At 50.9% G+C, this 23,795-nt stretch overlaps 1 protein-coding gene across 1 annotated transcript in view; it reads right to left on the bottom strand.

Annotated features, from left to right (window-relative positions):
• LOC102459489 (butyrophilin subfamily 1 member A1-like) overlaps positions 1 to 23,550 on the bottom strand; it is a 30,402-nt gene extending 6,852 nt beyond the window's left edge. The window contains exons 1-10 of the mRNA XM_075912824.1: positions 23,283 to 23,550; positions 18,390 to 18,506; positions 16,674 to 17,021; positions 11,864 to 12,145; positions 6,736 to 6,852; positions 4,556 to 4,588; positions 4,440 to 4,472; positions 3,713 to 3,733; positions 3,054 to 3,059; positions 2,939 to 2,965 (exon numbers count right to left, since the gene is read on the bottom strand). Of these exons, the coding sequence (XP_075768939.1) occupies positions 2,939 to 2,965; positions 3,054 to 3,059; positions 3,713 to 3,733; positions 4,440 to 4,472; positions 4,556 to 4,588; positions 6,736 to 6,852; positions 11,864 to 12,145; positions 16,674 to 17,021; positions 18,390 to 18,498 (976 nt within the window). The 5' untranslated portion in view covers positions 18,499 to 18,506; positions 23,283 to 23,550. The remainder of the gene's footprint in view (positions 1 to 2,938; positions 2,966 to 3,053; positions 3,060 to 3,712; positions 3,734 to 4,439; positions 4,473 to 4,555; positions 4,589 to 6,735; positions 6,853 to 11,863; positions 12,146 to 16,673; positions 17,022 to 18,389; positions 18,507 to 23,282) is intronic.
• Between the last annotated feature and the right edge of the window lie 245 nt (positions 23,551 to 23,795).

Genomic DNA, 23,795 nt, shown 5'->3' with positions numbered 1-23,795 from the left:
AGGACAGACAGAGGGAGGAGAGGGACAGGCCTCCACTTCCCTGGCCCAGACCTGGGGCAGGGCAGTGGAGGATGGGAGGGGGGTGCAATTGCAAACCAATGGGCTGTTGCTAATGAGGGCAGTGGGGAGGGGAGGGGCAATTCCCCACTTCCTGACCCCCCCCCCCCCCACACCTGGGAGAAGCTGCCCTGGGGCCAGTCCCAGTTAATACCCACGTGGCTGCACTGGGGGTTTGCACGGGGGCAGCTGCATCAGTGCAAGGGAACCCGGCTCCCACGGCCTCAGACACTGCTGTGCCGGGGCCGTGCCCCTCCCCTCACTGAGTTATGGGTCAGTAACTGCAGGTCACTGGGGCTGGGGGCTGGACTCTGGGTTCCCAGGTGGGGCTGCCCCACTGTGCTGCAGAGCCAGTCTCACCCCCACGCTCTGCCCAGGGCCCAGGGCCGTGCTTACACCCAGGGAGCATCTGCAGCAGCAGAGACTGAGGGACCCCACGTCAGACCCCCGGAGCCCAGCGGTTCCAGCCCCCACCTGAGGGGGGACCCACATTCCCATCCCTGCCCCGCCCCACACTGGGATGGGACCTGGGGCTCCCAGCTGGGTTCCCGCCCCTGGGCTACAGGCTGGTAGGGAAGCGGCGGCACCTGGCTCTGTCCATGGACACTCGCCAGCAAACTCAGCCTGGGGCCGGGAGCAGTTTCACTGGACCCCAAATCGAATTGTTCTGCCGATGAACCATTAGCACCCGATTGCCCAGCCCCTCTGCAAACCTGCCTGAGCAGCTGAGGCGCCCAGGCCCCAGTGACCGGCAGGGAGGGACTGTCCCCGGCCCCAGCCCCAGCCCCAGCCCCGCGCGGTGACGGGCAGGCTGGGCTCAGGGCACCAGCTGGGACACTCCAGAGCGGCTGTGAAATGTGCCCTGGCCAGGAAAATCCCCCCAGCCCTGATCTCAGCCCACAGACCCGGCTGCCAGTGGAGACTCGGCTCCAGCCTGAACTCTCTGCCCAGAGCGACGTGTCCCCTGGGCCCTGCGAGTGGCACAGACCCTCTGCCGCTGCCCCGGCACCTCCCAGCACCGGCACTGGCCACAGAGCCCCTCCCAGAGCCCAGGGGGGCAGGTGTCCCCAGCTAGTGACTGCCCCAGCCACCCCCCCACTGCCCCCATTGCCCAGGCCTGGGGCAGATGCGCTGGGGGTCTCACACCCGGCTCTGCAGACACGGCAAGCTCTGGCCACACAGATGAGCAGCACATCCCAGAGCCGGAGGGCAGGGGCAGACCGAGATTTGTGGGGCTCCTGATACAGCACAAAAACAGCTGCACAGACCTTCTGACTGAGGCTGGAGCTGGGTGGGTGCAATCCCACATGGGCACCCCCCCAGGCAATTTACCCGCCCCCCCCCAGCCTGCACCCATCCCCCACCAAAACTCCCCAAGCCTTAGGCTGCTGGAGTGGGGGAGGGGAAGAGGGCAGCTCTGGGCAAAATTTCTGCAAACCTGCTGCCCCTGCCAATGGCCCCGCTGGAGATCCTGGGCCCGGCCACCAAAGAGTGTCAGGGATTGACTCCTGTCTGGGACCCTGGCCAGGGCCCAATGGCCATCAACTGGGCTGGGGGCAATTGAGGGGGAGGGGGCCGGGCAGGGTGGGTCTGAACTAACCTACAAGAAGCATTTGGCCTTCCTGGCTTTAGCCTGGCCCTGCTGCTCTGTCCTGATCCCCCCCACACCCCCCATGGCTCTGGCCCCTCACATAGAACAAAGGGGAAGGTTTTAGCCTGTTTTACAAAACCAATGTAAGTTCCTGGCTGAGCCGAGGGACGTTCTCTGCGTCTCTGGCCACCGCGCTGGGCGGGTGACTCTGCTAACAGGGTTAATCAACTGTCTGTTGCTAGGAAAGGGCCGTGCAGGGGGATCCTCCCAGCTGGGCTTGTGGGGTCCCCAGATCTGCCATAACTGGACTAACCCTGGGCCTGAGTGTGGGAGAAGAGCTCAAGTTGGGGTTGTCAGGGCTTGTGAGCCCCAAGGAGGGGCCAGAGGGGATGTTTAGTTTCTTTTCTTTCCCTGGGAAGTGACTTTAAGGCCTGTCTACGTAGGAAGAGGCCAGAGGAGCTGGTGCAGAGCAGCGAGTTGGCGCAGGCTGCCCAGTGGACACTCTCATTCCGCACTACGGGTGCCTGGGCTGGGTTACCCGTGTGGGAAGGACACGAGTGCAGGGACAGTGTCCACACTGGCAGCGAGAGCGGAACCCTCAGGACTAAGCTACAGAACAGCTGTTTCACCCTAGTGACGCTGAGGTCCCCCCCATATCCCACCCACGCTGACAAGCCCCATGTGGGGCAGGAGGTTTGAATTCCTTCTTCCTCACCCCAGCAGCCCAGCCAAGCCACCCGCTGTCCTTCTGTACCCCCTCCCACCTCTGCATCCCCTCCCAATCTGCCTTCGCTTCCAGCTGGACAAGCTCCTTGGCTGGATGTTCTGCCAAACTTGGCCAGCTGGGAAATGACCAGTCTATAAACTGGAGGCCATAAAATATCAAGGGAGCAGTTACACAAGTGTCTGTGTGCAGCATCATCACCTCTCCTCCCCTCCCCTCTGCATGTGGCTACCCTAAGGGTTTGTGAAGAAACAAACCTCTGAAAGTTTCCTGCAGACAATGACATTTTACCCTTCCCCTTAGTCCAGGGGTAGGGACCTAAGGCCACAGGGCCAGGTGTGACCCTCGGCTTGCCCGAGGCTCAGAGCTCCCTCAGCATTGGAGAGCCTGAGCTGGTGCTCTGTCCCTCCTCCCTTCCCCACTGTCCTGGAGGCTGGAGCTCACAAAATCTACCAGCCTGGGCCCCCCAGACTCTGGGGTGTGAGGGGAACGTGGGGACTGATCAGGGACAGAACCCCAGGGGAAAGGGCCAGCGGGACTGCGGCAGCATTAGCAGAGTTAGTTACCTGCGTATCCTTGGGCTCTGGTGAGTCCTGAAATAATCAGACACGAGAATTTACACAAATGAAATTCAGACTCAGCAAGACACACGCTGAAAAACAAACCAGAAACGGGGCTTACCCAGCTCTGCCGGAGGGTCCATGGGAATGAGAGGGGGAGAAAAGGGAAAAAAGAAGAGAAATGAATCAATAGGAGAGACTCTCAATAGCAAAACTGTCCAGTTCTGAACCCCCCTTACACTGGCTTCAGTGGGAATTTAGCCTGAGTAAGGACAGCAGGATTGGGCTCCCAACTGCTAGTTATGACTTTGGATCCTGCAAAGCCTCCCCCAGGGATCCACGGGACTTCAGTGCAATCAGACCCTGAGCCTGATCCAGAGCAATGGTGTGTGTCAGGCGAGAGGACACAATCCTGCTCCACGGGCACTAGGGCTGCAGGTGAACATCCATGGAGAACTCAGCAGTGTGGGCCCTATTCGTATAAAATACTTGTGGTTCTTGCTACAGGGTGTCTCTGGTGTCAGGGAGTGAGGCTGGTTTGCCTTTTAGTGCTATTTCCTGGGGTCCCGGCTGTGAAATATCAAACTGTTAATATTCAGATTTCAATGCCAACATTTCCCATCCATTTTTTGTTTGGGTAACAGCTGGATTTTCCCTTCTCATGTGTGTTACCTGTCTCGGCAACACAATTCTTTTGGCACTAACATGTCCTTGCAGACACAGCTCCGAGGGCTTCTTTGCCTATTTAATTCATACTCGAACCAGACGAACTGCACTTACCTTTGGCTGCCTCGTATTCCGCTGGAAAGTAACAGACATGCTGAGTTACTGTCGAGTCTCAAAATGTAAAGCACAAACGTCAAGCTAAGAGCAGCATGTCCATCGCTGGGGATACCAATGACGTGAACGATTTGTCCATAAGACACTTCAGCAGAGCACAGCACAGGACCTGGCTGCATACCACAGCGCTAGGCCCTGCACACACACACTCAGGGCCAGGCCACACTTGACAGGCTTGGGGGCTCCCACAGGACAGATGTTCCCTCTCAGACTGGAACCTGGGCTCTGACACCCAGTGAGGAGACGTGTCCAAGCAGGGATGCCCATGCTGCTAGATTTAGCCCTACAGTGAGAGCTCCTGTCAGCCAACCCAGACTCCGAGGGTTGTTGCCACGGGTGGTTGTTTGCACTGCAGACATACTCACAATCTGGTAATACGACTGACTGAGCTGGGCCGGTGTATTCAGGGCCCTGGGCTCAGGGTATCGTTTCTGTAATTCCTGTGGGGTTTATTAATGGTCCCTTCCCCTTCAGAGCCTGTTAACAGCCCCTGAGTCCCCATCACTCGTCACACAGGCTGTAACTCCGCCTGCTAAAGCTGAGGTGGAAACCAGCAACTGCACTGGCATTAAATGTGACTTTTTACTGAGGCAAATTGGCTCATCTGTGTAGACCCAACAGACATGACGTGGAACATTGAACCCATCCCCTGGTGCCAGGCACTGACCTGTCTGCCTCTCCATCGCTGCCTGCAGGGCCTCTAGAGGGAGAAACGAGCGAGAGGTGAGATTTCACCCTGGCGTGTTCGTGGGCAGAACGTTAATGTCAGTTACTGTTACTGACCTTTCTCTCTGTCCCTGTCAGACAGCAGGGTCTCTAGAGAGAGAAAAGGGGGCGAGTGATTAATCCGTTCATGGGTTTCAAGGCCAGAGGGGAGCCCTGTGATCACCCCGCCTGCCCCCTGTAAAACACAGGCCCATGGGCTGCCCCACAATAATTCCCACAGCTGATCATTTAGATCAGCGGTTCCCAACCTTTTCCAGATGGGATCCATTTTGACAATTCAGGAAGACTTGGTGACCCAGGGCAATCCAAAAAGGGGGAGAGGCGGGGAGCAGAGCCACCAGGGGAGACACTTGCCGACCCTTTTGAAATGTAATGGTGACCCGTATTTGGATCACGACCCATAGGTTGGGAAACACTGATTTAGAAGAACAGCCAGGCTTGATTTACAAACTGCCCAACGGCCAGGGCCAGAGGACACACCAAGGTCCTGGGCATGAGCGTTAGGTACAACAGGCCAGGGCTGGCTCAGTTTCTCCTTGCTCTGCTGCAGCCATTGGACCCACGATTGCTGGGCTTTGGGGGGAAGTTTGTGGTTTATTATGCCCCAGGCAGGTTGCAGGTGGCTGAGAAGATGGCTTGTGGTAATCCGCTTCCTGGGTTCCTCACTGTTCTCCCAGGACTGGGGCAAAGGCCAGGGGACCCCAGGGTATTAGTAACTCCAGGAAGCTGAGCAGCACATGCCACCTCCTCAGCAGCCCAGAACCTACATGGGGGGCCTAGAAAAACAGGCCAGTTCCAAGAGACATTTTCCCTCAGGCAGCTTGGGGACTGGGGAGGGGAGGCACAGAACAGCTGCAGGTGTCTGGGGCAGATCTGGGCTGGTGTTGGGGGCCAACGTTTACAGCTTTAGCTGGCACAGGGCTCCTCCGACTGAGATGCTTGAAGCTCTTCCAGGCATCGGGGGGGGGGGGGGGAGTCTCAGAGCTCTGGCTATGGGGAGATGTGCAGGTGGAAGAGGTGGGGGTAGCTTCCCAAAGAGGGGATTCCACCCACTGCCCATCACCCGCCCTTGGGAAATGGTGACAGTGATTAGTTCATAATGGCAGGTGAGATGTCACCCAGCTGCATTAATGGGGAGAGCTCTGTGGCCAGCCAACGTGATGGGCCCAGCCACTGACCTTTCTCACTGTCCAGGGCAGATTGTAGGGTCTCTAGAGGGAGAGAAAAGGGTGAGAGGTGAGATGGCACCGTTGTGTTTGTTGTGTGGTTCCCGCTATTAATGTACCCAGGCTATAGCTATGGAAGCGAGGTCGACAGACTGATGCACAGTCTCAATCAACATGGACCATTCCATCTCAACATCCCTATAATCAGTATCTCTGCCGCTTGGCCCTGTCACACTCCTGTCTCACCAGGCTGTTGCAGGGGGGAGCAGAAAGTCATTTTTATCCAGTTCCTTGGCTGCTCCCTCTGTGCCCATGCCCTGGACAACTAGGCAACTTAAGAGCAGGGAATGGGAGGACTTATAACACATCAGTTCCTACAAGTGTCAATGGCTTTAGTGAAGAACTGATGTACAGCGGGGTGACTTAGAGTGGGGAGCCCTGTACTTCCAATTTTCTACATAGTTTTCACAGCCCTTTAGGTGAGAAAACCCCCTGGGCGGGGCTTTCACAGATGCCTTGGGGGCTCTACACTCAATATCCATTAATTTAAACATTGCCCCTGTTCCTGTAGCAGGATCTCAGGCAGGCAAATCTCACTGCAGATAAGTGCTAACCTTTCCATTTGCACAGCCCCTGCCTTGCCCTGCCACAGCTCCTGCTCATGACCCCAGACTGGGGGGCAGAATCGGGCCCTAAGAAACCTCCCTCTCTTCTCCTACTTTGTGTTCTGGTTTCCCTGCAAGAAGCCAAGCTGGGTATGTTAGAGCCAAGCCCAGCTCACTGTGCCCCACATGGGCGTTTCAAGCAGAGCCCTGCTGATCCCCAAGGAAAAGTTCAGACTCACTTGTGATGGGGATCTGAAGGGGCAAAACCCCTTGACAGTTCTTGGTTCAGACACAATCATAATTTCTTCAGCTTCTCCCTTCACCCTCAGCCCAGCTCCCACTGCTGACACTTCTCCCAAAATTGAGCCAAACACCCCTTAATCCTATGTCTTTACTTCTGGTGTTGGGACCAGTAAATCTCTGTCTGTCCCCCATCGAATTCCCCTCCCTCCTCCCATCACATCACCTTTTTCTCGGTGCTGCCTCCAGTAGCAGTAACTGGCCAGGGCAATGAGACCAGCCAGGAGAGGCAGCATCACCCCCATGGCCACCATCCAGGAGTTGTCCTTTGGGAAAAACAGCTCTGCAAGAGAAAGTGCCATTGATGTGGGAGCAAACATGCGCAGCACAAAGGCAGGGCACTTACAGTGGGTCCTCTGTGTCTGGTTAACAGGGAGATATGGCTGCTTTGTAGGGTTGCTAACTCCCCCAGACTGGATGACATTTACAGTAATGGTGTCCCATCTGGGACAGTTGGCAACCATAGTGCTTTGTGCTTTATTATTAGGAGAGTGAAACCCCAAGTTCTTGTCTGGCTACTGAACATGGTTAATTAATAACAGAAGGCATGCTGGGGTAAGGAGCAGGTAGGATGCAGCTCCATTATGCTACACCTATCAGGTATCTAAAAGGGTGTCACAGGGAGGAGAGGGGAAAATTGGCTGCTGATGACAGGACAAGATGCAATGGGGCTTAAATTGCAGCAAGGGAGGTTAGGTTGGACATTAGGGAAAACTTCCTGCCCATCAGTGTAGTTAAACACTGGAATAAGTTGCTTAGGGGGGTTGTGGAATCTCCATCCCTGGAGATATTGAAGAGCAGGTTGGACAGACACCTGTCAGGGATGGTCTAGATAGTGCTTGGTCCTGCTGTGAGGGTAGGGGACTGGACTCGATGACCCCTCGAGGTTCCTTCTAGTTCTAGTGTTCTAGGATTCTATCTCCCCCTCCATCCGCATAAATCCAAGCAATCCCTAGGTTCCTCTAAGTCAGGGTGGGGAACCTAAAACCCGGGGGCCAGAGGTAGCCCCCAGTTTGCCTGGATCCAGCCCTCAAGGCTCAAGGTTCCCTCTAGCATTGGGGAGATCGCGTTGGTTCTTCAGATCCCCCACTGCCATCACCCCATGGGGCTGGCGCACACAAAATCTACTAGGCTGGGCCCCCCTAAAAATTCATCCAGAGCCCTCTTCCCTGAACCCTGACTAGAGAATCCTTGTTATGTGATTAGTGGGCTGTATTGAAAACTGTAAACATTACTAGCTACCCTTGAAATCCTGAGATGAATTCCTGGTCCTGCTTACAGGTTAAGGGACTCTGCAGGGAGCATACATCCAGGTCCTCTGCAGTCAGCCGGCAAAGAACCAGCCTACAGCAGGTTGGGTTGGGTCTGTGTCTTTGCCTTAGGCTCTGTCTACACTACAAAGGTATTTCAAAATAACTAATTTTGGAATAATAACTCCTGAAATAACTATTTCAAAATAGCCCATCCACACTGCAGGGAAGCCTCAAAATTAGTCTGAGGCAGGCTCCCCTAATGTGGCCATGCTATCTCAATTTAGAGCCCCAGGAGGCACTGGGGAGTAATTACTGTCAATGACCCTCGGGAGCTATTTCAAAACAGCAGAAGTGAAGCATCCACATGACCACTATTTTGGTATTTTCAGATGTATTCTAACCAGTGATGCTCAGATCATACTCAGGGCTCTCTTCTGCTCTTTAGGAAAAATGACTGTTAACCAGATTCTTATATAAACACTTTGTACCCAGGAACTCATTCTGAGAATGAAGGAGAATTTCCTCCCCCTCTCACACTGAGGGCTGTAATCTTCACAGCACACACACCAAGGCTGTGTCTACACTGGCAAGTTATTCCGGAAAATCAGCCGCTTTTCCAGAAAAACTTGCCAGCTGTCTACACTGGCCACTTGAATTTCCGGACAAGCACTGACGATCTACTGTAAAATCATCAGTGCTTTTCCGGAAAAACTATGCTGCTCCCGTTCGGGCAAAAGTCTTTTTCCGGAAAACTGTTCTGGGAGAGGGCCAGTGTAGACAGCACAGTAGTGTTTTCCGCAAAAAAGCCTCAATCGTGAAAATGACGATCGGGGCTTTTTTGCGGAAAAGCGCGTCTAGATTGGCCACAGACGCTTTTCCGGGAAAAGTGCTTTTCCGGAAAAGCGTCCTGCCAATCTAGACGTGCTTTTCCGAAAATGCTTTTAACGGAAAACTTTTCCGTTAAAAGCATTTCTAGAAAATCATGCCAGTGTAGACGTAGCCCAAGACATTCCAAAAGTAAGTAATAATTGGCTGTGTGCACCCTGCTGCCAACTGACACGTGAGCGTTGAGCTCAGACCTCTCACCTCTCAAGGTCCTAGAGCCTGGTCTGCATGCCAAGCCCAAACATCTACACCACAATTTAACAGTCCCTCTGCCCAAGCCCCTTAGTCTGAGCTAATTGGCACGGGCCACCAACAGGTGTCTAACTTCACTATAGAGCCGTGGTTACCAACCAACCTGTAAATCATGATTGAGTGGTCGATTGTGAGGGCACAACAAGTCAATCACAAGGCATTCCAGCCCCCTTTCATTCCCTCCAACCCCAAGAAGGAACCCGTTTTGTAGCTACCTTCTGAGAAAATAGAGGTAGTGCTGGCTTCCTGTGGCATGGGGGGAAACCCCCCAGTTGCAAGCCAAGTCCTGCTTCTCAGGAAGTGTGCAGGCTGCTCTTCCCCTTCCCAAACAGCCGGTGTGTTTCCTGACACGCCGGGCCTTTTGTGCTGCTGGGACTTCCTTCCTGTGCTTACAGAATGGGGGCGGGGAGTAGGAGTCTGAGACTGCATGCTGGCTCCAACTTCTCAGGAAGCATGCAGCTGTCGTGGGGAGTGGAGGAAGAGTGCACTGCCTGAGAAGTTGGAGCTGGTGTACAGTCCCATGACTCCTACTCCCCGTCTCCCTTCCATGCAGGAAGACAGCACAGGGAAGGAAGTCCCCAGTGGCACAACAGACCTGGCTTTTCAGGAAACATGCCAACTGTCTGGGGGAGGGGAAGAGCAGCCCGACTTTCTTCCTGAGACCCCAGACTTGGCACGCAGCTGAGGGACCCCCAGGTACCAACTAAGCTGTCTCTGTCCCTCCCCCCTGGCAAGATCTCCATAAGTACTCTGCCCCAACCCCCACCAGTAACCTGCCTCCTGCCTCAGCACACTGTCCCCTGCCCCAGCCCCCACCAGCACCCTATGTGACGGGGTGAGTCAACCCCGCCACTATCCCCAACAAGGGGGCTGGGATGTCGCTGGAGGGTGTGCAGGCATGGCTTGGGTGGCGGCAAGGCAAGCGCCACCAGACGCTCACGGGGAAGGGGCGGGCAGAAACGTGGCAGGCGGAAGTCGTAGGAGTGTCTGGGCAACGCCTGCGGCCGGCCACATCACGTGATGTCACCGGTGTGACGGGCGAAGGGGGGATGTCACACGCCGGGTGGAAGAGTGGGGAAGAGGATAAAAATGGGAGGGGGAACACAGGAAAGGGGGAGGCAGGTGGAAGCGGGGCAGGTACTGGGGCCAAGGGAATGGAGGAGGGGGAAGGATTCCCCTAAAAGGGGCTCCGGTGGCAGGGTTGAATGTGGCCCAGGGTAGGGTCATGGAGCCCGTGAGTGGGCGCGTTTAGGGATAAACCCCCGCTTGCTACCACTGGGAGATTGGTTCCCGGTGTTAGGGCCCTGGGCCAGGGTCTGGGAGCGTGGGTGGGCCCGAACCCCCCTCCCTGCCACTGGCAGGCGAACTGAGTGTGGCATAAGGAGGCAGAGGTTCGGCTCCTTGTTGGCCCCGCGACTGATATGTAGGGGTAGGGCGGGCAACCCAAAGCAATCGGGGCACAATAGACACACAAAATAACGGGGTCTAGGACCCGAATAAATGTAGATACGTGACACCCTGTCTCCTGCCCAAACCCCCACCAGCAGCCTTCCCCCTGGCCAGATACCATACAGCACCCTGCTCCTGCCCCCTTCCCAGGCCCCCACCAGCACCCAGCACCCTGCCCCCTGACCAGACACCCACCAGCACCCTCCTGCCCCCTCCCTCCTGGCCAGATATCTACCCCCAGCTTGCTTCTGTACCCTATTTTCTACCCAGATTCTGCACTTCCATCCCTCTCCCACTCACTGGCAGCCCTGTCTTGCACACTGGATCTCCCATTTTTGGCCCCACCATAGAGTGTAGAGGGCCTACAAATTCCACTAACCCTGGAACCCCAGAAAAGTTAATCTGACCTGAGACCTTGAACCTCAGTCCTACTTAACCTCCCCCCAACCATGGGGCTGAAGTGCCAGGGGAGGGAGGTATTTCAGTTGGGGCCACACAAGTGAGTGTTGGGGGAGGTTTGAGGGGTTGGGTTTTTTTGCATCTCACTTGTGTGGCCCCAACTGACTTTTCTGTGGGTCAGTGACCCCTGACTCAAAACAAGTTCTCCACCCTTCTCATAAATAAAGACAATGCTGAAACATTTTATTTAAAAATGAAGCCTGGCCAACAAACCCCCAACTGGCTACCGCATCATAACACTCCTGCACTCCCCACCTCATACCTCAAATATGAGCTCATCATACACTGAAACCCCCTGTCCCGAGCCTCTTACATCCCCAAACTCCTGCATCCCCACATCCACAGTCTTCTGCCACAACACTCCTGCACCATCCACATGCTGCAAATCTGTTTCCTTAGCCCACAGACTCTCAGCCTCCCTGCCCCTCACTCCTCACACTCCCCAACCCAAACTCCTGCACCCCCACAAGCCTGCAGCTGGCTCAGCACCCCAATCCTCCACCTGACCCCAACACTTTCCAGCCTGGAGTCCCCTCCCTGAAAGCCAGCATCCCTTTCTCCATTTACTGCTGCACCCAAATTCCCTCCCAGAGCTTGCACCTCTCACCCCCTCCCACAGGCAAATCCCTGATTTCCACCCCAGGGCTCACACCTCCTGTTTCAACCCAGTGAAAGTGAGTAAGGTCTGGGAATAGCAAGTGATGGAGAGGAGGGGAACGGAGAGGGCAGGGCCTCAAGGAAGGGGTGTGGTCTTGGGAAAGGGATGTGGTAGATCTTGGTTTGTCCTGACATGTAATAAGTGATCTTGGGTGTAAAAAGGTTGGAGACCGCTGCTGTAGAGAGATCCCAAGAGAACTGAGGTTGCTCAGGATTTTCTAAGACTTGCTCAGCACCTAGAACATTCAGGCCAATGAACAGGAGAGGCAACGATAAATACCCTCCACCAATGTCTACAGTGTCTCAGTCTGTCCCTGCATGGCACAGATGGGCACTGACCTGCTATGGAAATGGCTAACACTCTCCCCTGGTTGAGTCGGGGGTTCTGGGCACGGCAGGACACTTTCTGGTTGGATGCTTCTATTAGAACCATGGCAATCTCTGTTCGAAATAGGCCATCAGATGCTTGGAAGCTGCTTTCTGAAGCTGATGGTAAGAGCTGCCCCTGCTGATCTCTCCACTCAGTCTCAGGCTTTGGGTACCATCCAGATGATCCACACACCAGCTGGATCCCTCCATCCTGATATCCCTCCAGAGAGATATCAGGATCAGAGCCCAGACCTACAGAATAAAGAAATGAACTGGTGCTAATCCTACAGTGCCCAGTAATGAGCCAAAAACTTTTACACTGTCAAAAAACATTTCCTGTTAAATTAGTAATCAAATGTGAGTCCATGAGTATGGTTGCTCAATTAATCTGATCAGTCTTATTTGACACACAAGAAAATTAATTTTAATGTTAAGTATCAGAGGGGTAGCCATGTTAGTCTGAATCTGCAAAAGTGACAAGGAGTCCTGTGGCACCTTATAGACTAACAGGTATATTGGAGCATAAGATCCTTGTCGCAATTTTAATGTTGTGACTTTTCTATGCATAAATTTGTTCCTGGTTTAATGAATGAAGTGCAAATTCCTTGGTGGACACTTTTAAATCAAGAAGCAATTGACTCAAGCTAAATCAATATAAGACATTCCCAAACCCATTTAGGTGACCACACAGAGGTTTGCACTCGTTCATTGAAACCAGTGCCCTTGTATGTGCAGACAAGCCTTGAATTCATTCATGAATCAATAGCCTTGTAATAGGAAATTTAGGGTTGCCTTGGCAGTGCCTTGGACTCTTGGGCTACGTCTACACTGGCAAGATTTTCCGAAAATGCTTTTAACGGAAAAGTTTTCCATTAAAAGCATTTTCGGAAAAGCACGTCTAGATTGGCAGGATGCTTTTCCGCAAAAGCACTTTTTGCGGAAAAGCATCCGTGGCCAATCTAGACGCGGTTTTCCGCAAAAAAGCCCTGATCGCCATTTTCGCCATCGGGGCTTTTTTGCGGAAGACACTACTGTGCTGTCTACACTGGCCCTTTTGCGCAAAAGTCTTTTTGAAAAAGACTTTTGCCCAAACGGGAGCTGCATAGTATTTCTGGAAAAGCACTGACAATCTTACATGAGATCGTCAGTGCTTTTCTGGAAATTCAAACAGCCAGTGTAGACAGCTGGCAAGTTTTTCCACAAAAGCAGATGATTTTGCGGAAAAAATTGCCAGTCTAGACACAGTCTTGCAGATTGCCAAAGTGAGCAGCACAAACATAAGCAAGAAGGAAGTTATGAGTTAAGGTCTTGTCTCCTATACCAAATCATACTCTAATTTTTTTTAGCAGAATCATAGAACACTAGAACTGAAAGGGATCTCGAGAGTCATCATGTCCAGTCCCCGGCCCTCACGGCAGGACCAAGTATCATCTAGACCATCCCTGACAGGTGTCTTTCTAACCTGCTGTTAAATATCTCCAGGGATGGAGATTCCACAACCTCCCTAGGCAACTTATTCCAGTGTTTATCCACCCTGACAGGCAGGAAGTTTTTCCTATTGTCCAACCTAAACCTCCTTTGCTGCAGTTTAAGCCCCTTGCTTCTTGTCCTGTCATCAGAGGCCAAGGAGAACAATTTTTTTTCTCCCTCCTCCGTGTGACACCCTTTTAGATACCTGAAATCCGCTCTCATGTCTCCTCTCAGTCTTCTCTTTTCCAGATGTAAGTGGGGTCAGGGTAAGCTCTACCCTGACATCTGGTGGTGAACTGTGGCGAATGGTGCAAAGAGACTTCAGGGGCTGATCCCAATTTGCATAGACACACCCACCCTGTCTAGCATGTGCTCACAGCAGCCCAAATGGTCACTTTGGCCACTGTGGGATCCCCAATCTCTCTGTTATTGATGCAGGGGGGATAAAAGTATTGTTACCCTGATTATGTGAATCAAGGACAATGGATTCGCCATAAACTAAGTAGCACTCGCTAGACAAGGGGCATGGGTTCCAAACCCAGTTGAATTGAGAAAAACTGGGAATGGTTCTTTGTATATGGTGGTGGGGTGCTATTTGAGGACCTAAACAACACTGATTACACTCTCTCCACTATGGAATATCATAACTAACTTGGATTCTATAATGAGTCTAATTGTGAGCTGTGGAATTAACTTCACTGTTAGCCAGGGGAGCACTAGCACTGAGGCTCCTATGTTATGAGCTGAAATCACTGGCTATGTCTACACTGACATGATTTTCTGCCAATGTAGATGTGCTTTTTCTGTTTTAAGCATTTTTTTAAGCTTTTTCCGTTTTAAGCATTTCTGGAAAAGGATGCCAGTGTAGACGTAGCCAGTCACTGTGTGTTGTGGGGAGCCTGGTGCTATACTGCGGAAGAGCTGAAATCACTGTTGCTGTGGGGAGGTGCGGCGCTACTGGACCAACCCAGTAGCACCCCAGCTGCTCTGTCCAAGGCATCCCCAAGTCAGCCACTGCTGAAACTGACCAGCGGCTGAGGCAGAGTTGCTCTGCCCCAGGCTTCCTGGAATCGGCAGCTTGCAAGGGACAACCAGCAAGTGCAGGCAGACAGCAGAGCAGTTTGCCAGGATGACCGGCAGGTGCAGGCGGATAGCAGAGCAGCTGGCGGGGATGATCTGCAGCTGGTAGGAGCGGCAGCAGACAGCCAGACTACATCTACACTGGCATGATTTTCCGGAAATGCTTTTAACGGAAAAGTTTTCCGTTTAAGCCCCTTGTCTCCCTGGTCTGCTGGGTGTGGGGGGGCGCAGCTAGTGCACCCCCCCCCCAGCATACCAGGCTTTTCTCGCAGATGCCTGGGGTAGAGCAGCTGGGGTGCTGCCGGGTTGGTCCAGTAGCGCCGAGGAGCGGCGCTGCGGGACCAACCTGGCAGCGCGCCCCAGCTGCTCTGTCCCAGGTGTCCTGATTCAGCCACTGCTGAAACTGACCAGCAGCAGCTGAATCAGGACGCCTGGGGCAGAGTAGCTGGAGTGCTTCCGGGTTGGTCCCACAGCGCCGAGGTGCGGCGCTACTGGACCAACCCAGCAGCACCCCAGCTGCTCTGCCCCAGGCGTCCCCAAGTCAGCCGCTGCTGAAACTGACCAGCGGCTGACTACAGGAAGCTGGAGGCAGAGTTGCTCTGCCCCAGGCTTCCTGGAATCAGCCGCTGATCATTTTCAGCAGCAGCTGACTTGGGGACACCTGGGGTAGAGCAGCTGGGGTGCTGCCGGGTTGGTCCACACAATGCCGAGGTGCGGCTCTGCGGGGACCTACCCGGCAGCGCCCCAGCTGCTCTGTCCCAGGCGTCCAGATTCAGCCGCTGTTGAAACTGATCAGCGGCTGATTCCAGGAAGCCTGGGGCAGAGCAACTCTGCCTCCAGCTTCTTGTAGTCAGCCGCTGGTCAGTTTCAGCAGCGGCTGAATCTGGACGCCAATTCTGACTTACATACAAATTCAACTTAAGAACAAACCTACAGTCCCTATCTTGTACGTAACCCGGGGACTGCCTGTATACCAAAGGATACAAATAAAAAAAATGAACACATATGAAAAGGACAAATCAAATTTCAGAACAGAAGGGGGATGGAAGGGAAGGAAGGGGGGGAGGTAAATGTCTGTGAGCTAATGATACTAATTGGTGTTAGTGTGGTATGTCCTGTGGTTGTACTCACCCAGAGAAATAAAAAAGCAAATTGAAAGAGCCAGACGAATACCTAGAAACCAACTACTTCAGGACAGACCCAAGAAAACCAACAATAGAACACCACTTGTCATCACCTACAACCCCCAACTTAAACCTGTCCAACACATTATCAATAAACTACAGCCTACACTGAAACAGGATACTAAACTCCGAGAGGCTCTGGGAGACAGACCCATAGCCTCCTGTAGACAACCACCTAACCTCAAGATGATTCTTACCAACCACCACAGGACATACCACACTAATACCAACCCTGGTACCTTCCCTTGTAACAAACCCCGTTGCCAGCTTTGTCCACTTATTCACTCTGCTGATACCATTATTGGACCAAACCAAGTGAGTTATAAGATCAAGAACACATATTCCTGCGCATCAAGAAATATAATTTATGCTATCGTGCCGAAAGTGTCCGTCTGCTATGTACATTGGACAAACGTCTCAGACACTTTGCCAAAGGATCAATGCCCACAAAACAGATATTAGACAGGATCAGAAAGAAAAAACAGTTTCTTGTCATTTCAACCAGAAAGGACATTGTCTCAATGACTTGATTACCTGCATCCTGCTTCAAAAGCCTTTTAAAACTGCACTTTAAAGGGAATCCTCTGAACTGTCATTCATGCTTAAATTCAACACTTTACATTCAAATTTGAATAAAGACGCTAATTATCTTACCCATTACAAAGATAGCTTCCCCAATTATCACCTCTAATATCATTAGCTCACAGACATTTACCGCCCTCCCCATCTCTCTTCTGTTCTGAAATGTGATTTGTCCTTTTCATATGTGTTCATTTTTTTTAATTGTATCCTTTGGTATATATGGTTGTGACTATTTTCTTCCACTATTTGATCTGAGGAAGTGGGTCTGGCCCATGAAAGCTCATCACCTAATAAACCATCTTGTTAGTCTTTAAAGTGCTACACAGTCCTGTTTTTTGTTTCAGCTGCACCAGACTAACATGGCTACATTTCTACCACTATATTAAGACAAGTCTCACAATGAGCCTTTGAATTTCGCTTATTACGCTGTTGAAGACACCAGAGTATCAGAACAAGTTACTGACCTGCCACCTGTAGTTCCAGTAAAGCTTCCTCAGAAGAGACACTGGAATCAACAAGACACGTGTACTGTCCATGGTCAGAGGGTTGGATGTCACGTATTCTCAGGGAAACACTCCCGGTGGTGATGTCACCTTTCAAGATCTCAGTTCTCCCTTCATATTCCAGGATCTGCTCCCTGTACTGATCCTGGCCATCGCGGTACAGGTGCACGATCTCAGAGAAGTGGGACCGGAACCATCTCACCTCCATGTTCTTGGCACTCATCTTGGGGGAGAGGTGGCAGGGCAGGATGGCCTCCCCACCCAGGGAGGCAGTGACTGGGTGGTCAGGTCCCCTCACTGTGAATTGTGCTGTGAAATGAGCCAAGGGAAAAAGAAAATTGAATTGGAAAGTCACTAAGGGAGACAGGAGTGTAAGGCTGTGTCTACACTGGCCACTTATTACGGAAAATCAGCCACTTTTCCGGAATAACTTGCCAGCTGTCTACACTGGCCCCTTGAATTTCCGGAAAAGCACTGATGATCTACTGTAAAGTCATCAGTGCTTTTCCGGAAAAACTATGCTGCTCCCGTTCGGGCAACAGTCCTTTTCCGGAAAACTGTTCCGGAAAAGGGCCAGTGTAGATAGCACAGATTTCTTTTCCACAAAAAAGCCCAGATCTCAAAAATGACGTTCAGGGCTTTTTTGCAGAAAAGCACATCTACATTGGCATGGACGCTTTTCCGGAAAAAGGGCTTTTCCAGAAAAGCATCCTGCCAATGTAGACACGCTTTTTTCCGGAAATACTTATAACGGAAAACTGTTCTGTTTTAAGCATTTCCGGAAAAGGGTGCCAGTGTAGACATAGTTCTCGTGTACAATTGGGGCTATTCTCTGCCTTCTGATTTCAGAATCTTTAAAAATGATTTGGGTCACATTTCCAAGCACTTATCTATAACCAAGAGGGACTGAAGTTTGCTTTAAAAGAAAACCAAAGCTGTAAGAAATCACTGTAAGAAATCAGTGCTTCTTGAAGAAATACTATGCTGCTCCCGTTCGGGCAAAAGTCCCTTTTGCACAAAGCTTTTACGCAAAAGGGCCAGTGTAGACAACTGAGATTTGTTTCGCGCAAAAAAGCCCCAATCGCGAAAACTTTTCTGTTAAAAGCATTTGCGGAAAATCATGCCAGTCTAGACGTAGCCAGGGGATTTAAAAATGGTGCCCACCCGGGAACATACAAATGAAGCCCGGAATATTTAAATCCCGGGCTTCATTTGCAAGTTTGAATGCTACATTAGCCACCCTAGTTTGAACTGGGGGCTAGTGTAGACACACCCTCTCCTTTCATCACATGCTTGGGGAAGCTCAGACCCAGATCTCCTCCCAGCACAGCCACTGCTCCACCCAGCTACTCCAGCAAATGTCTCCATCAGTCAGTCCAGTTATACCTTGCACTGCGATGTAAAAACCAGATAGACGGGTGGCTCTTAACCATTCCAGTACCTCAGTCAGCAGTCTGATTTGTCTTGCCTACCCTCAGGTGTCGCCTCACTTGAAAACAACTTGCTTACAAAACCAGACATAAAAATACTAAAGTTTCCCAACCATGTGCAGAATAAATTTGATGACGTGCACAAGGCATGTGCAGATGTACACCACCAGTGGAAACATAGGCTTCCGGCTGTGGGTGCTTTGTCTGAGAACAGGCAGCAAACCCAATGAGGAGGCCATACTCCTACCTGAAGCCAGTCCATGAACTTGCAGAGCAAGGCAGAGTGTGAGGTAGCTGGGCAGAGCAGAGCTCATTACAGAGCCAGGAGAGAATGAGGGACTCTTCCCCGTCATCATCACTGGGTCTGGGCACAGAAGAAAGAAACAAAATCAGATGTTAAGTGACTGGCACCAGAATCATGCTGCTGTGCAATGAATGGAGTTGAGAAGGGATTCTCCCCAGAGCTCTAGTTTGTACTAGCTCTGAGCAGGGTCAAACATCACTGGGGCTAAGAGCAGCTCGTCTGTACTGGCGCTTGTCCCTTGGAGCTTCACCTGTGCTACAGCAGCCCTGGGAAATAAATCCATATGTGGACACAGTAACTTTGGAGCAGGAGTGCCTTATTCTGTTAGCTCACTTTGGCAGTGCACTGAATCAACAGCAACATGGCAATCCTCTGGAAGAAGAGTGTTGTATCAATTCTGCTGCCATACAGGAAATGTCTGCACATTTCTGTTTACCCATACTCGGAAACTTACTGCTGCATGTCTTTTTGCTGTGCCGATGTACCCATCGGGGCCCAAAGAGCCAAAGGTCTTAACATGAACCCGTCAATGTCTAGCAATTCAATGTTAATAGGGCTGGGCTACAGAGACCTCTCCCTGCTTAGCACTTTGGCAAATGCACCCTAACATTTTCAATCTTTTTCCTTCTGTTTTGATGTCTTCAATAAAACAGTTAAAGCATTTGTATACAAAATACTAAATTAGACTTTCATTTAACAATATCCCTGTTTCTCTTCTCTTTTGCTGGAGAGACTGTTACTTGATAGTCTTTTAGATGGCAATACATTACAGGTGCTCCCTGACTTATGAACACATCGATTTATGACCATCTGTACTTACCCATTAACCCTATTATAATATTTTAGAGTTGAGAACCATGTACGTTTAGTTTTTTGAACAGCACGGGCAGCTGTACAAGGATATTTCCGACTTACAAACAAATCGAGTTATGACCAGGTGTTTGGAACGTAACCCGTTTGTAAGTCGGGGACTATCTGTATTGTAATGAGAATGGGGAACTGAAGAACAGCTCTGTGTGGCTTGAAAGCTTGTCTCTCTTACCAACAGAAATTGGTCTAATAAAAGATTCTTCATCACCCCCTTGAGACACTAATGCCCAGGGACTGACACCACAGCATACATGGGAATAACTGCTGTCTGGGGAAAAGAGAAGCTGTTAGTTGAGAGGGGCTGACTCTGTTTTTGCTCATGTCAATAAAGTCCAGTGTTGTTTGAAGACAAAACAAGACAAACACACAAAGAAGGGGAGAGACAAGACCAATACAGATATAAAATTCAGCTCCTGTCTCTGGCGCTGATCCTAGGGATGCTAAAGACTAATCAACTAGTCAACTATTCAATAAGCAAATGCTTATCAGATAGTCAGTTGACTAGCTGACTAGTCGATTCCCACATCAGATAGAAGCAGCAAATGGGGGGAGAAGAGGAGAAGGGGAACTTCAAAGTGGCTGCCTCCATGCATTTCAAAGGGACAGCTGCCATGAAGCCAGGGGTCAGCTGGGGATTCCCCAGCTGATCCCAGGCTCTTAGCAGCATACAGCGCAGCATGGAGCCTGGGGTCAGCGTGAGACTCTGAGTCCCCCACTGATCCCAGGCTCCATGGCTTTGAAATGCACAAGAGCCCCAGCTGGGGACTCTCATGCATTTCAAAGCAGGCACCTGCATGCAGCCCAGAGTCAGTGGGACTTCCCTCTGACGCTGGGCTATATACGGAGTTCTGCATTCCTCCTTTGAAATGCACAAGAGCCCCATTGCAGGCTCTTGTACATTTCAAAGGAAGAATGTGGAAGTGCCTGTCGACTAGTCAATTAATCACAATTTAACATCCCCAGCTGATCCTCGCTTCCCATCTCACTGTGGCAGAAACACAAGCCCAGCACATGGTGGGACCTAGGCTCTGAGATCTGGCAACTTGTTCCAGCAGCAGGCTGCTTAGGGAATTGCTCTAAGGTGCCTCTCTCCTAACCAGGGCTGCCCTTAGGATTATAAAATGGTGCCCCACTGATCCCAGTGTGTCAAGGGGCACATCCCCTGGACAAAACCTGATTGTTCAACACAATCCTGCCAGCTCACCAGAGCCCCTTGGCTGCCGGCCTGAACCAGTCCCACACAGCCTGTCCAGAGATAGCCAGGCCAGGTGAGTGGAGTAAACCCATCCTGCCCTGACTCACCGCCATGTTCCCCTCCTTCCTGGCTGAGCTCAGCTCCTCCACCCATTACCATCTACATGCTGACAGCTGATAACCATTCCCAAAGGCTATGTCTAGATTGCATCCCTTTTTCATAAAAGGGATGCAAATTAGACATATCGCAATTGCTAATGAAGCAGGGATTTAAATCTCCCCTGCTTCATTAGCATAAAAATGGCTGCCGATTTTTCGGCACAGAGCTTTGCCGGAGAAAAGCGCCAGCCTAGACACTGATCGTTCAGAAAATAAAGCCTTTTCCAAAAGATACCTTATCCCTTATTTAAGAGGGATAAGGGATCTTTCAGAAAAGGCTTTATTTTCCAAAAGATCAGTGTCCAGACTGGTGCTTTTCTCCAGCAAAGCTCCATGCTGAAAAAAAGCAGCAGCTATTTTTATGCTAATTTTAAATCCCCACTTCATTAGCAATTGCGATACGTCTAATTTGCATCCCTTTTATGAAAAAGGGATGCAATCTAGACGTAGCCAAAGAGTAGTTGTCATGCTGAACTACTATCATGGTTCACAGTCTTGCTGAAAGGGTTCTTTAGGGATCAGTTTTGAAACAGTTTCTGTTCAATATCTTCATTAGTGAGGTAGATATTTGCAAAGTGAGATATTAGCATAGCGATGTAGATATTAGCATTATTAAGTTTGCAGAGGATCCCAAGCTGGGAGGGGTTGCGACTGCTTTGGAGGATAGGGTCATAATTCAAAATGATCTGAACAAATTGGAGAAATGGTCTGAGGTAACCAGGATGAAGTTTAATAAAGACAAATGTAAAGTGCTCCACTTAGGCAGAACATGAGCTAGGAGGGAAGACTGAAAGAATTAGGCTTGTTTAGTTTGGCAAGGAGACGACTGAGAGGGGACATAACAGTTTTCAGCACAGTTAGCTCATTCCAATCACACAATGGGGCAGTGTCCGCTCCACAGAGTTTCTGACCTTAAGACGGGAGGGGGGGAGGGGGGAGTGGATGTTCCCTTGTCTAGTTCATTGCACTTCAGCAGAGGCAGGGACTGCAACAGAGCTCATTTGCTTTTGTTGTTTTGCTGTGTGATGTGAGCTGTAGTTATTGAATAGCTTCCGCACAGATGTTCATGGGCTTCTTTGTTCTTCTAACATTTTGAGGGCTGAAACTGAGACTAGGTCTACATTGCAATGTTAAATCAGAAAAAGATACATGAATTGTGGGATGCAATTTGTGTATGTTCTTCCAATTTACTTTCAAAAGAAGGCTTTTTGAAATTTGGCACGTCTACATGGCACCAAATTGCAAAAGAAAGTGCTCTCTAGAAACATCCCTTATTCCTCTTAGAACAAGGTTTACAGTGGTGGTGAACAAGCATGTCTGCTTTTTTGACGTTTTTTTTGAAAAAGCAGACGCGTTGCTTGGATGTGGCATGGCTTTTCCAGGATAACTCTGGTATCCTAGAAAAACAATGCAGTCTAGACATAGCCTAAGATGGGAATCTGCCACTACCGCCTCTCACTCATCTTTCAGAGAATGAGGAGTGCTCTGAACCCACCTTGCTCCATGTCAGCCGACTTGACTGCAGATTTGGGGTGTCTTTACCCCTAGGTTGGGGTAGGGAGTGATTGACCCTTTGAGCACGTAGGACCCTCAAAGTAGGGAAAAGGCTTGGAAAAATAAGTGTCTGCAGGCATTGCTGGGTTTGGCCACAGATGAGCAGGGTTTTGTGAATCCCAGGCTGTGTCTACACTGGGCCACTTATTCCGGAAAAGCAGCCACTTTTCCGGAATAAGCTGCGAGCTGTCTACACTGGCCCTTGAATTTCCGGAAAAGCACTGACGATCTACTGTAAAATTGTCAGTGTTTTTCTGGAAAAACTATGCTGCTCCCACTCGGGCAAAAGTCCTTTTCCAGAAAACTGTTCCGGACAAGGGCCAGTGTAAACAGCCCAGTAGTGTTTTCTGGAAAAAAGCCCCGATCGCGAAAATGACGATCGGGGCTTTTTTTTTCGGAAAAGTGCGTCTACATTGGCACGGACGCTTTTCCGGAAAAAGGGCTTTTCCGGAAAAGCATCCTGCCAATGTAGACGCTTTTTTTCCAGAAATACTTATAACGGAAAACTGTTCTGTTTTAAGCATTTCCGGAAAAGGGTGCCAGTGTAGATGTAGCCCCAGTGTGTCCTGACTGGGATTTGTTTTAGGTACTGTGGCAGGTACTTAAATCCTCTTACGAAGCCAGCCGGTGTTAAGGAAAGGGAGCCGCCCACTGCCAAAAACATCCTGTGCAGAAGCTATTCAATAACTACAGTTTACATCAGACAGAAAAACAGCAAAAGCAAACAAGCTCTGTTGCAGTCCCTGGCTCTGCTGAAGGGCAATGGACTAGCCAAGGGAAAAACCTCCCCTCAGTCTTTAGGTCACAAACTCTGTGGAGCAGAGACTCTGCCCCACTGTGATTGGAATGGGCTCAGCTGAGATTGGAATGTGCTAACTGTGCTGCTACCAGAACCAAACTCACACCAATCATCATGTGGGTGGTTCTGCAGCAGGAGAGCAACAGTTTATCCCTGACAAACCTGAGAGAGGGGTCCTGTGACACTGGTAGCTCATCTGAGTGTGTGGACAAGGAAATATCAAACCAGCCTGTAGTTCCTGGAATAGAAGCCCCTCTTACCTGCTGTTTTCTGCAGAGGAACTTCCAAGCTGTGTCAGGGTCCTTGGGAAGCTCTCAGGTTCTCTACCATCCTCGGCCATCCCCTAGGGAGAGATCCTCTTCTCTGTGAAACCTCCCTTTGCTGAGGCAGCTTTGTCCATTCAACACAGGAGTCCCACAGGCCAGGAGCCTGACTTTGTCCATTTCATTTCTATCTGGTGTTGATTTGTTGCGTTTTTCACTGAATGGAATCGCTGCCTGTTTCTGCCGCTCCCACCAGTGTTGGAAATGAAAGTAACAAGGTGGCTGGGACGTTATCGGAACAGGAATCCTGGTCACGTGCTGAGTAACTGGCAAGGATCAAAGTCCTCTTAAAGAAACCTCCCCAGCAATGCCTGTGAGTGACAGCTTGGGAGCCGACCCACTCGCTTTGGCAGGTGACGCTCAACTCAGCACTGTTCTCCATGGCTTCCATCCCCGGTGAAGGAAGGAAAGTCTCCCACTTCCTGATTGTGAGAGGCATAGAAGGGTGAG

The sequence above is a fragment of the Pelodiscus sinensis genome, chromosome 31 (genome assembly GCF_049634645.1).
Source record: "Pelodiscus sinensis isolate JC-2024 chromosome 31, ASM4963464v1, whole genome shotgun sequence".
Lineage (NCBI taxonomy): Eukaryota > Metazoa > Chordata > Testudines > Trionychidae > Pelodiscus > Pelodiscus sinensis.
Note: the sequence above shows the minus strand (reverse complement) of the source record. Positions and strands in the feature narration are given on the sequence as shown.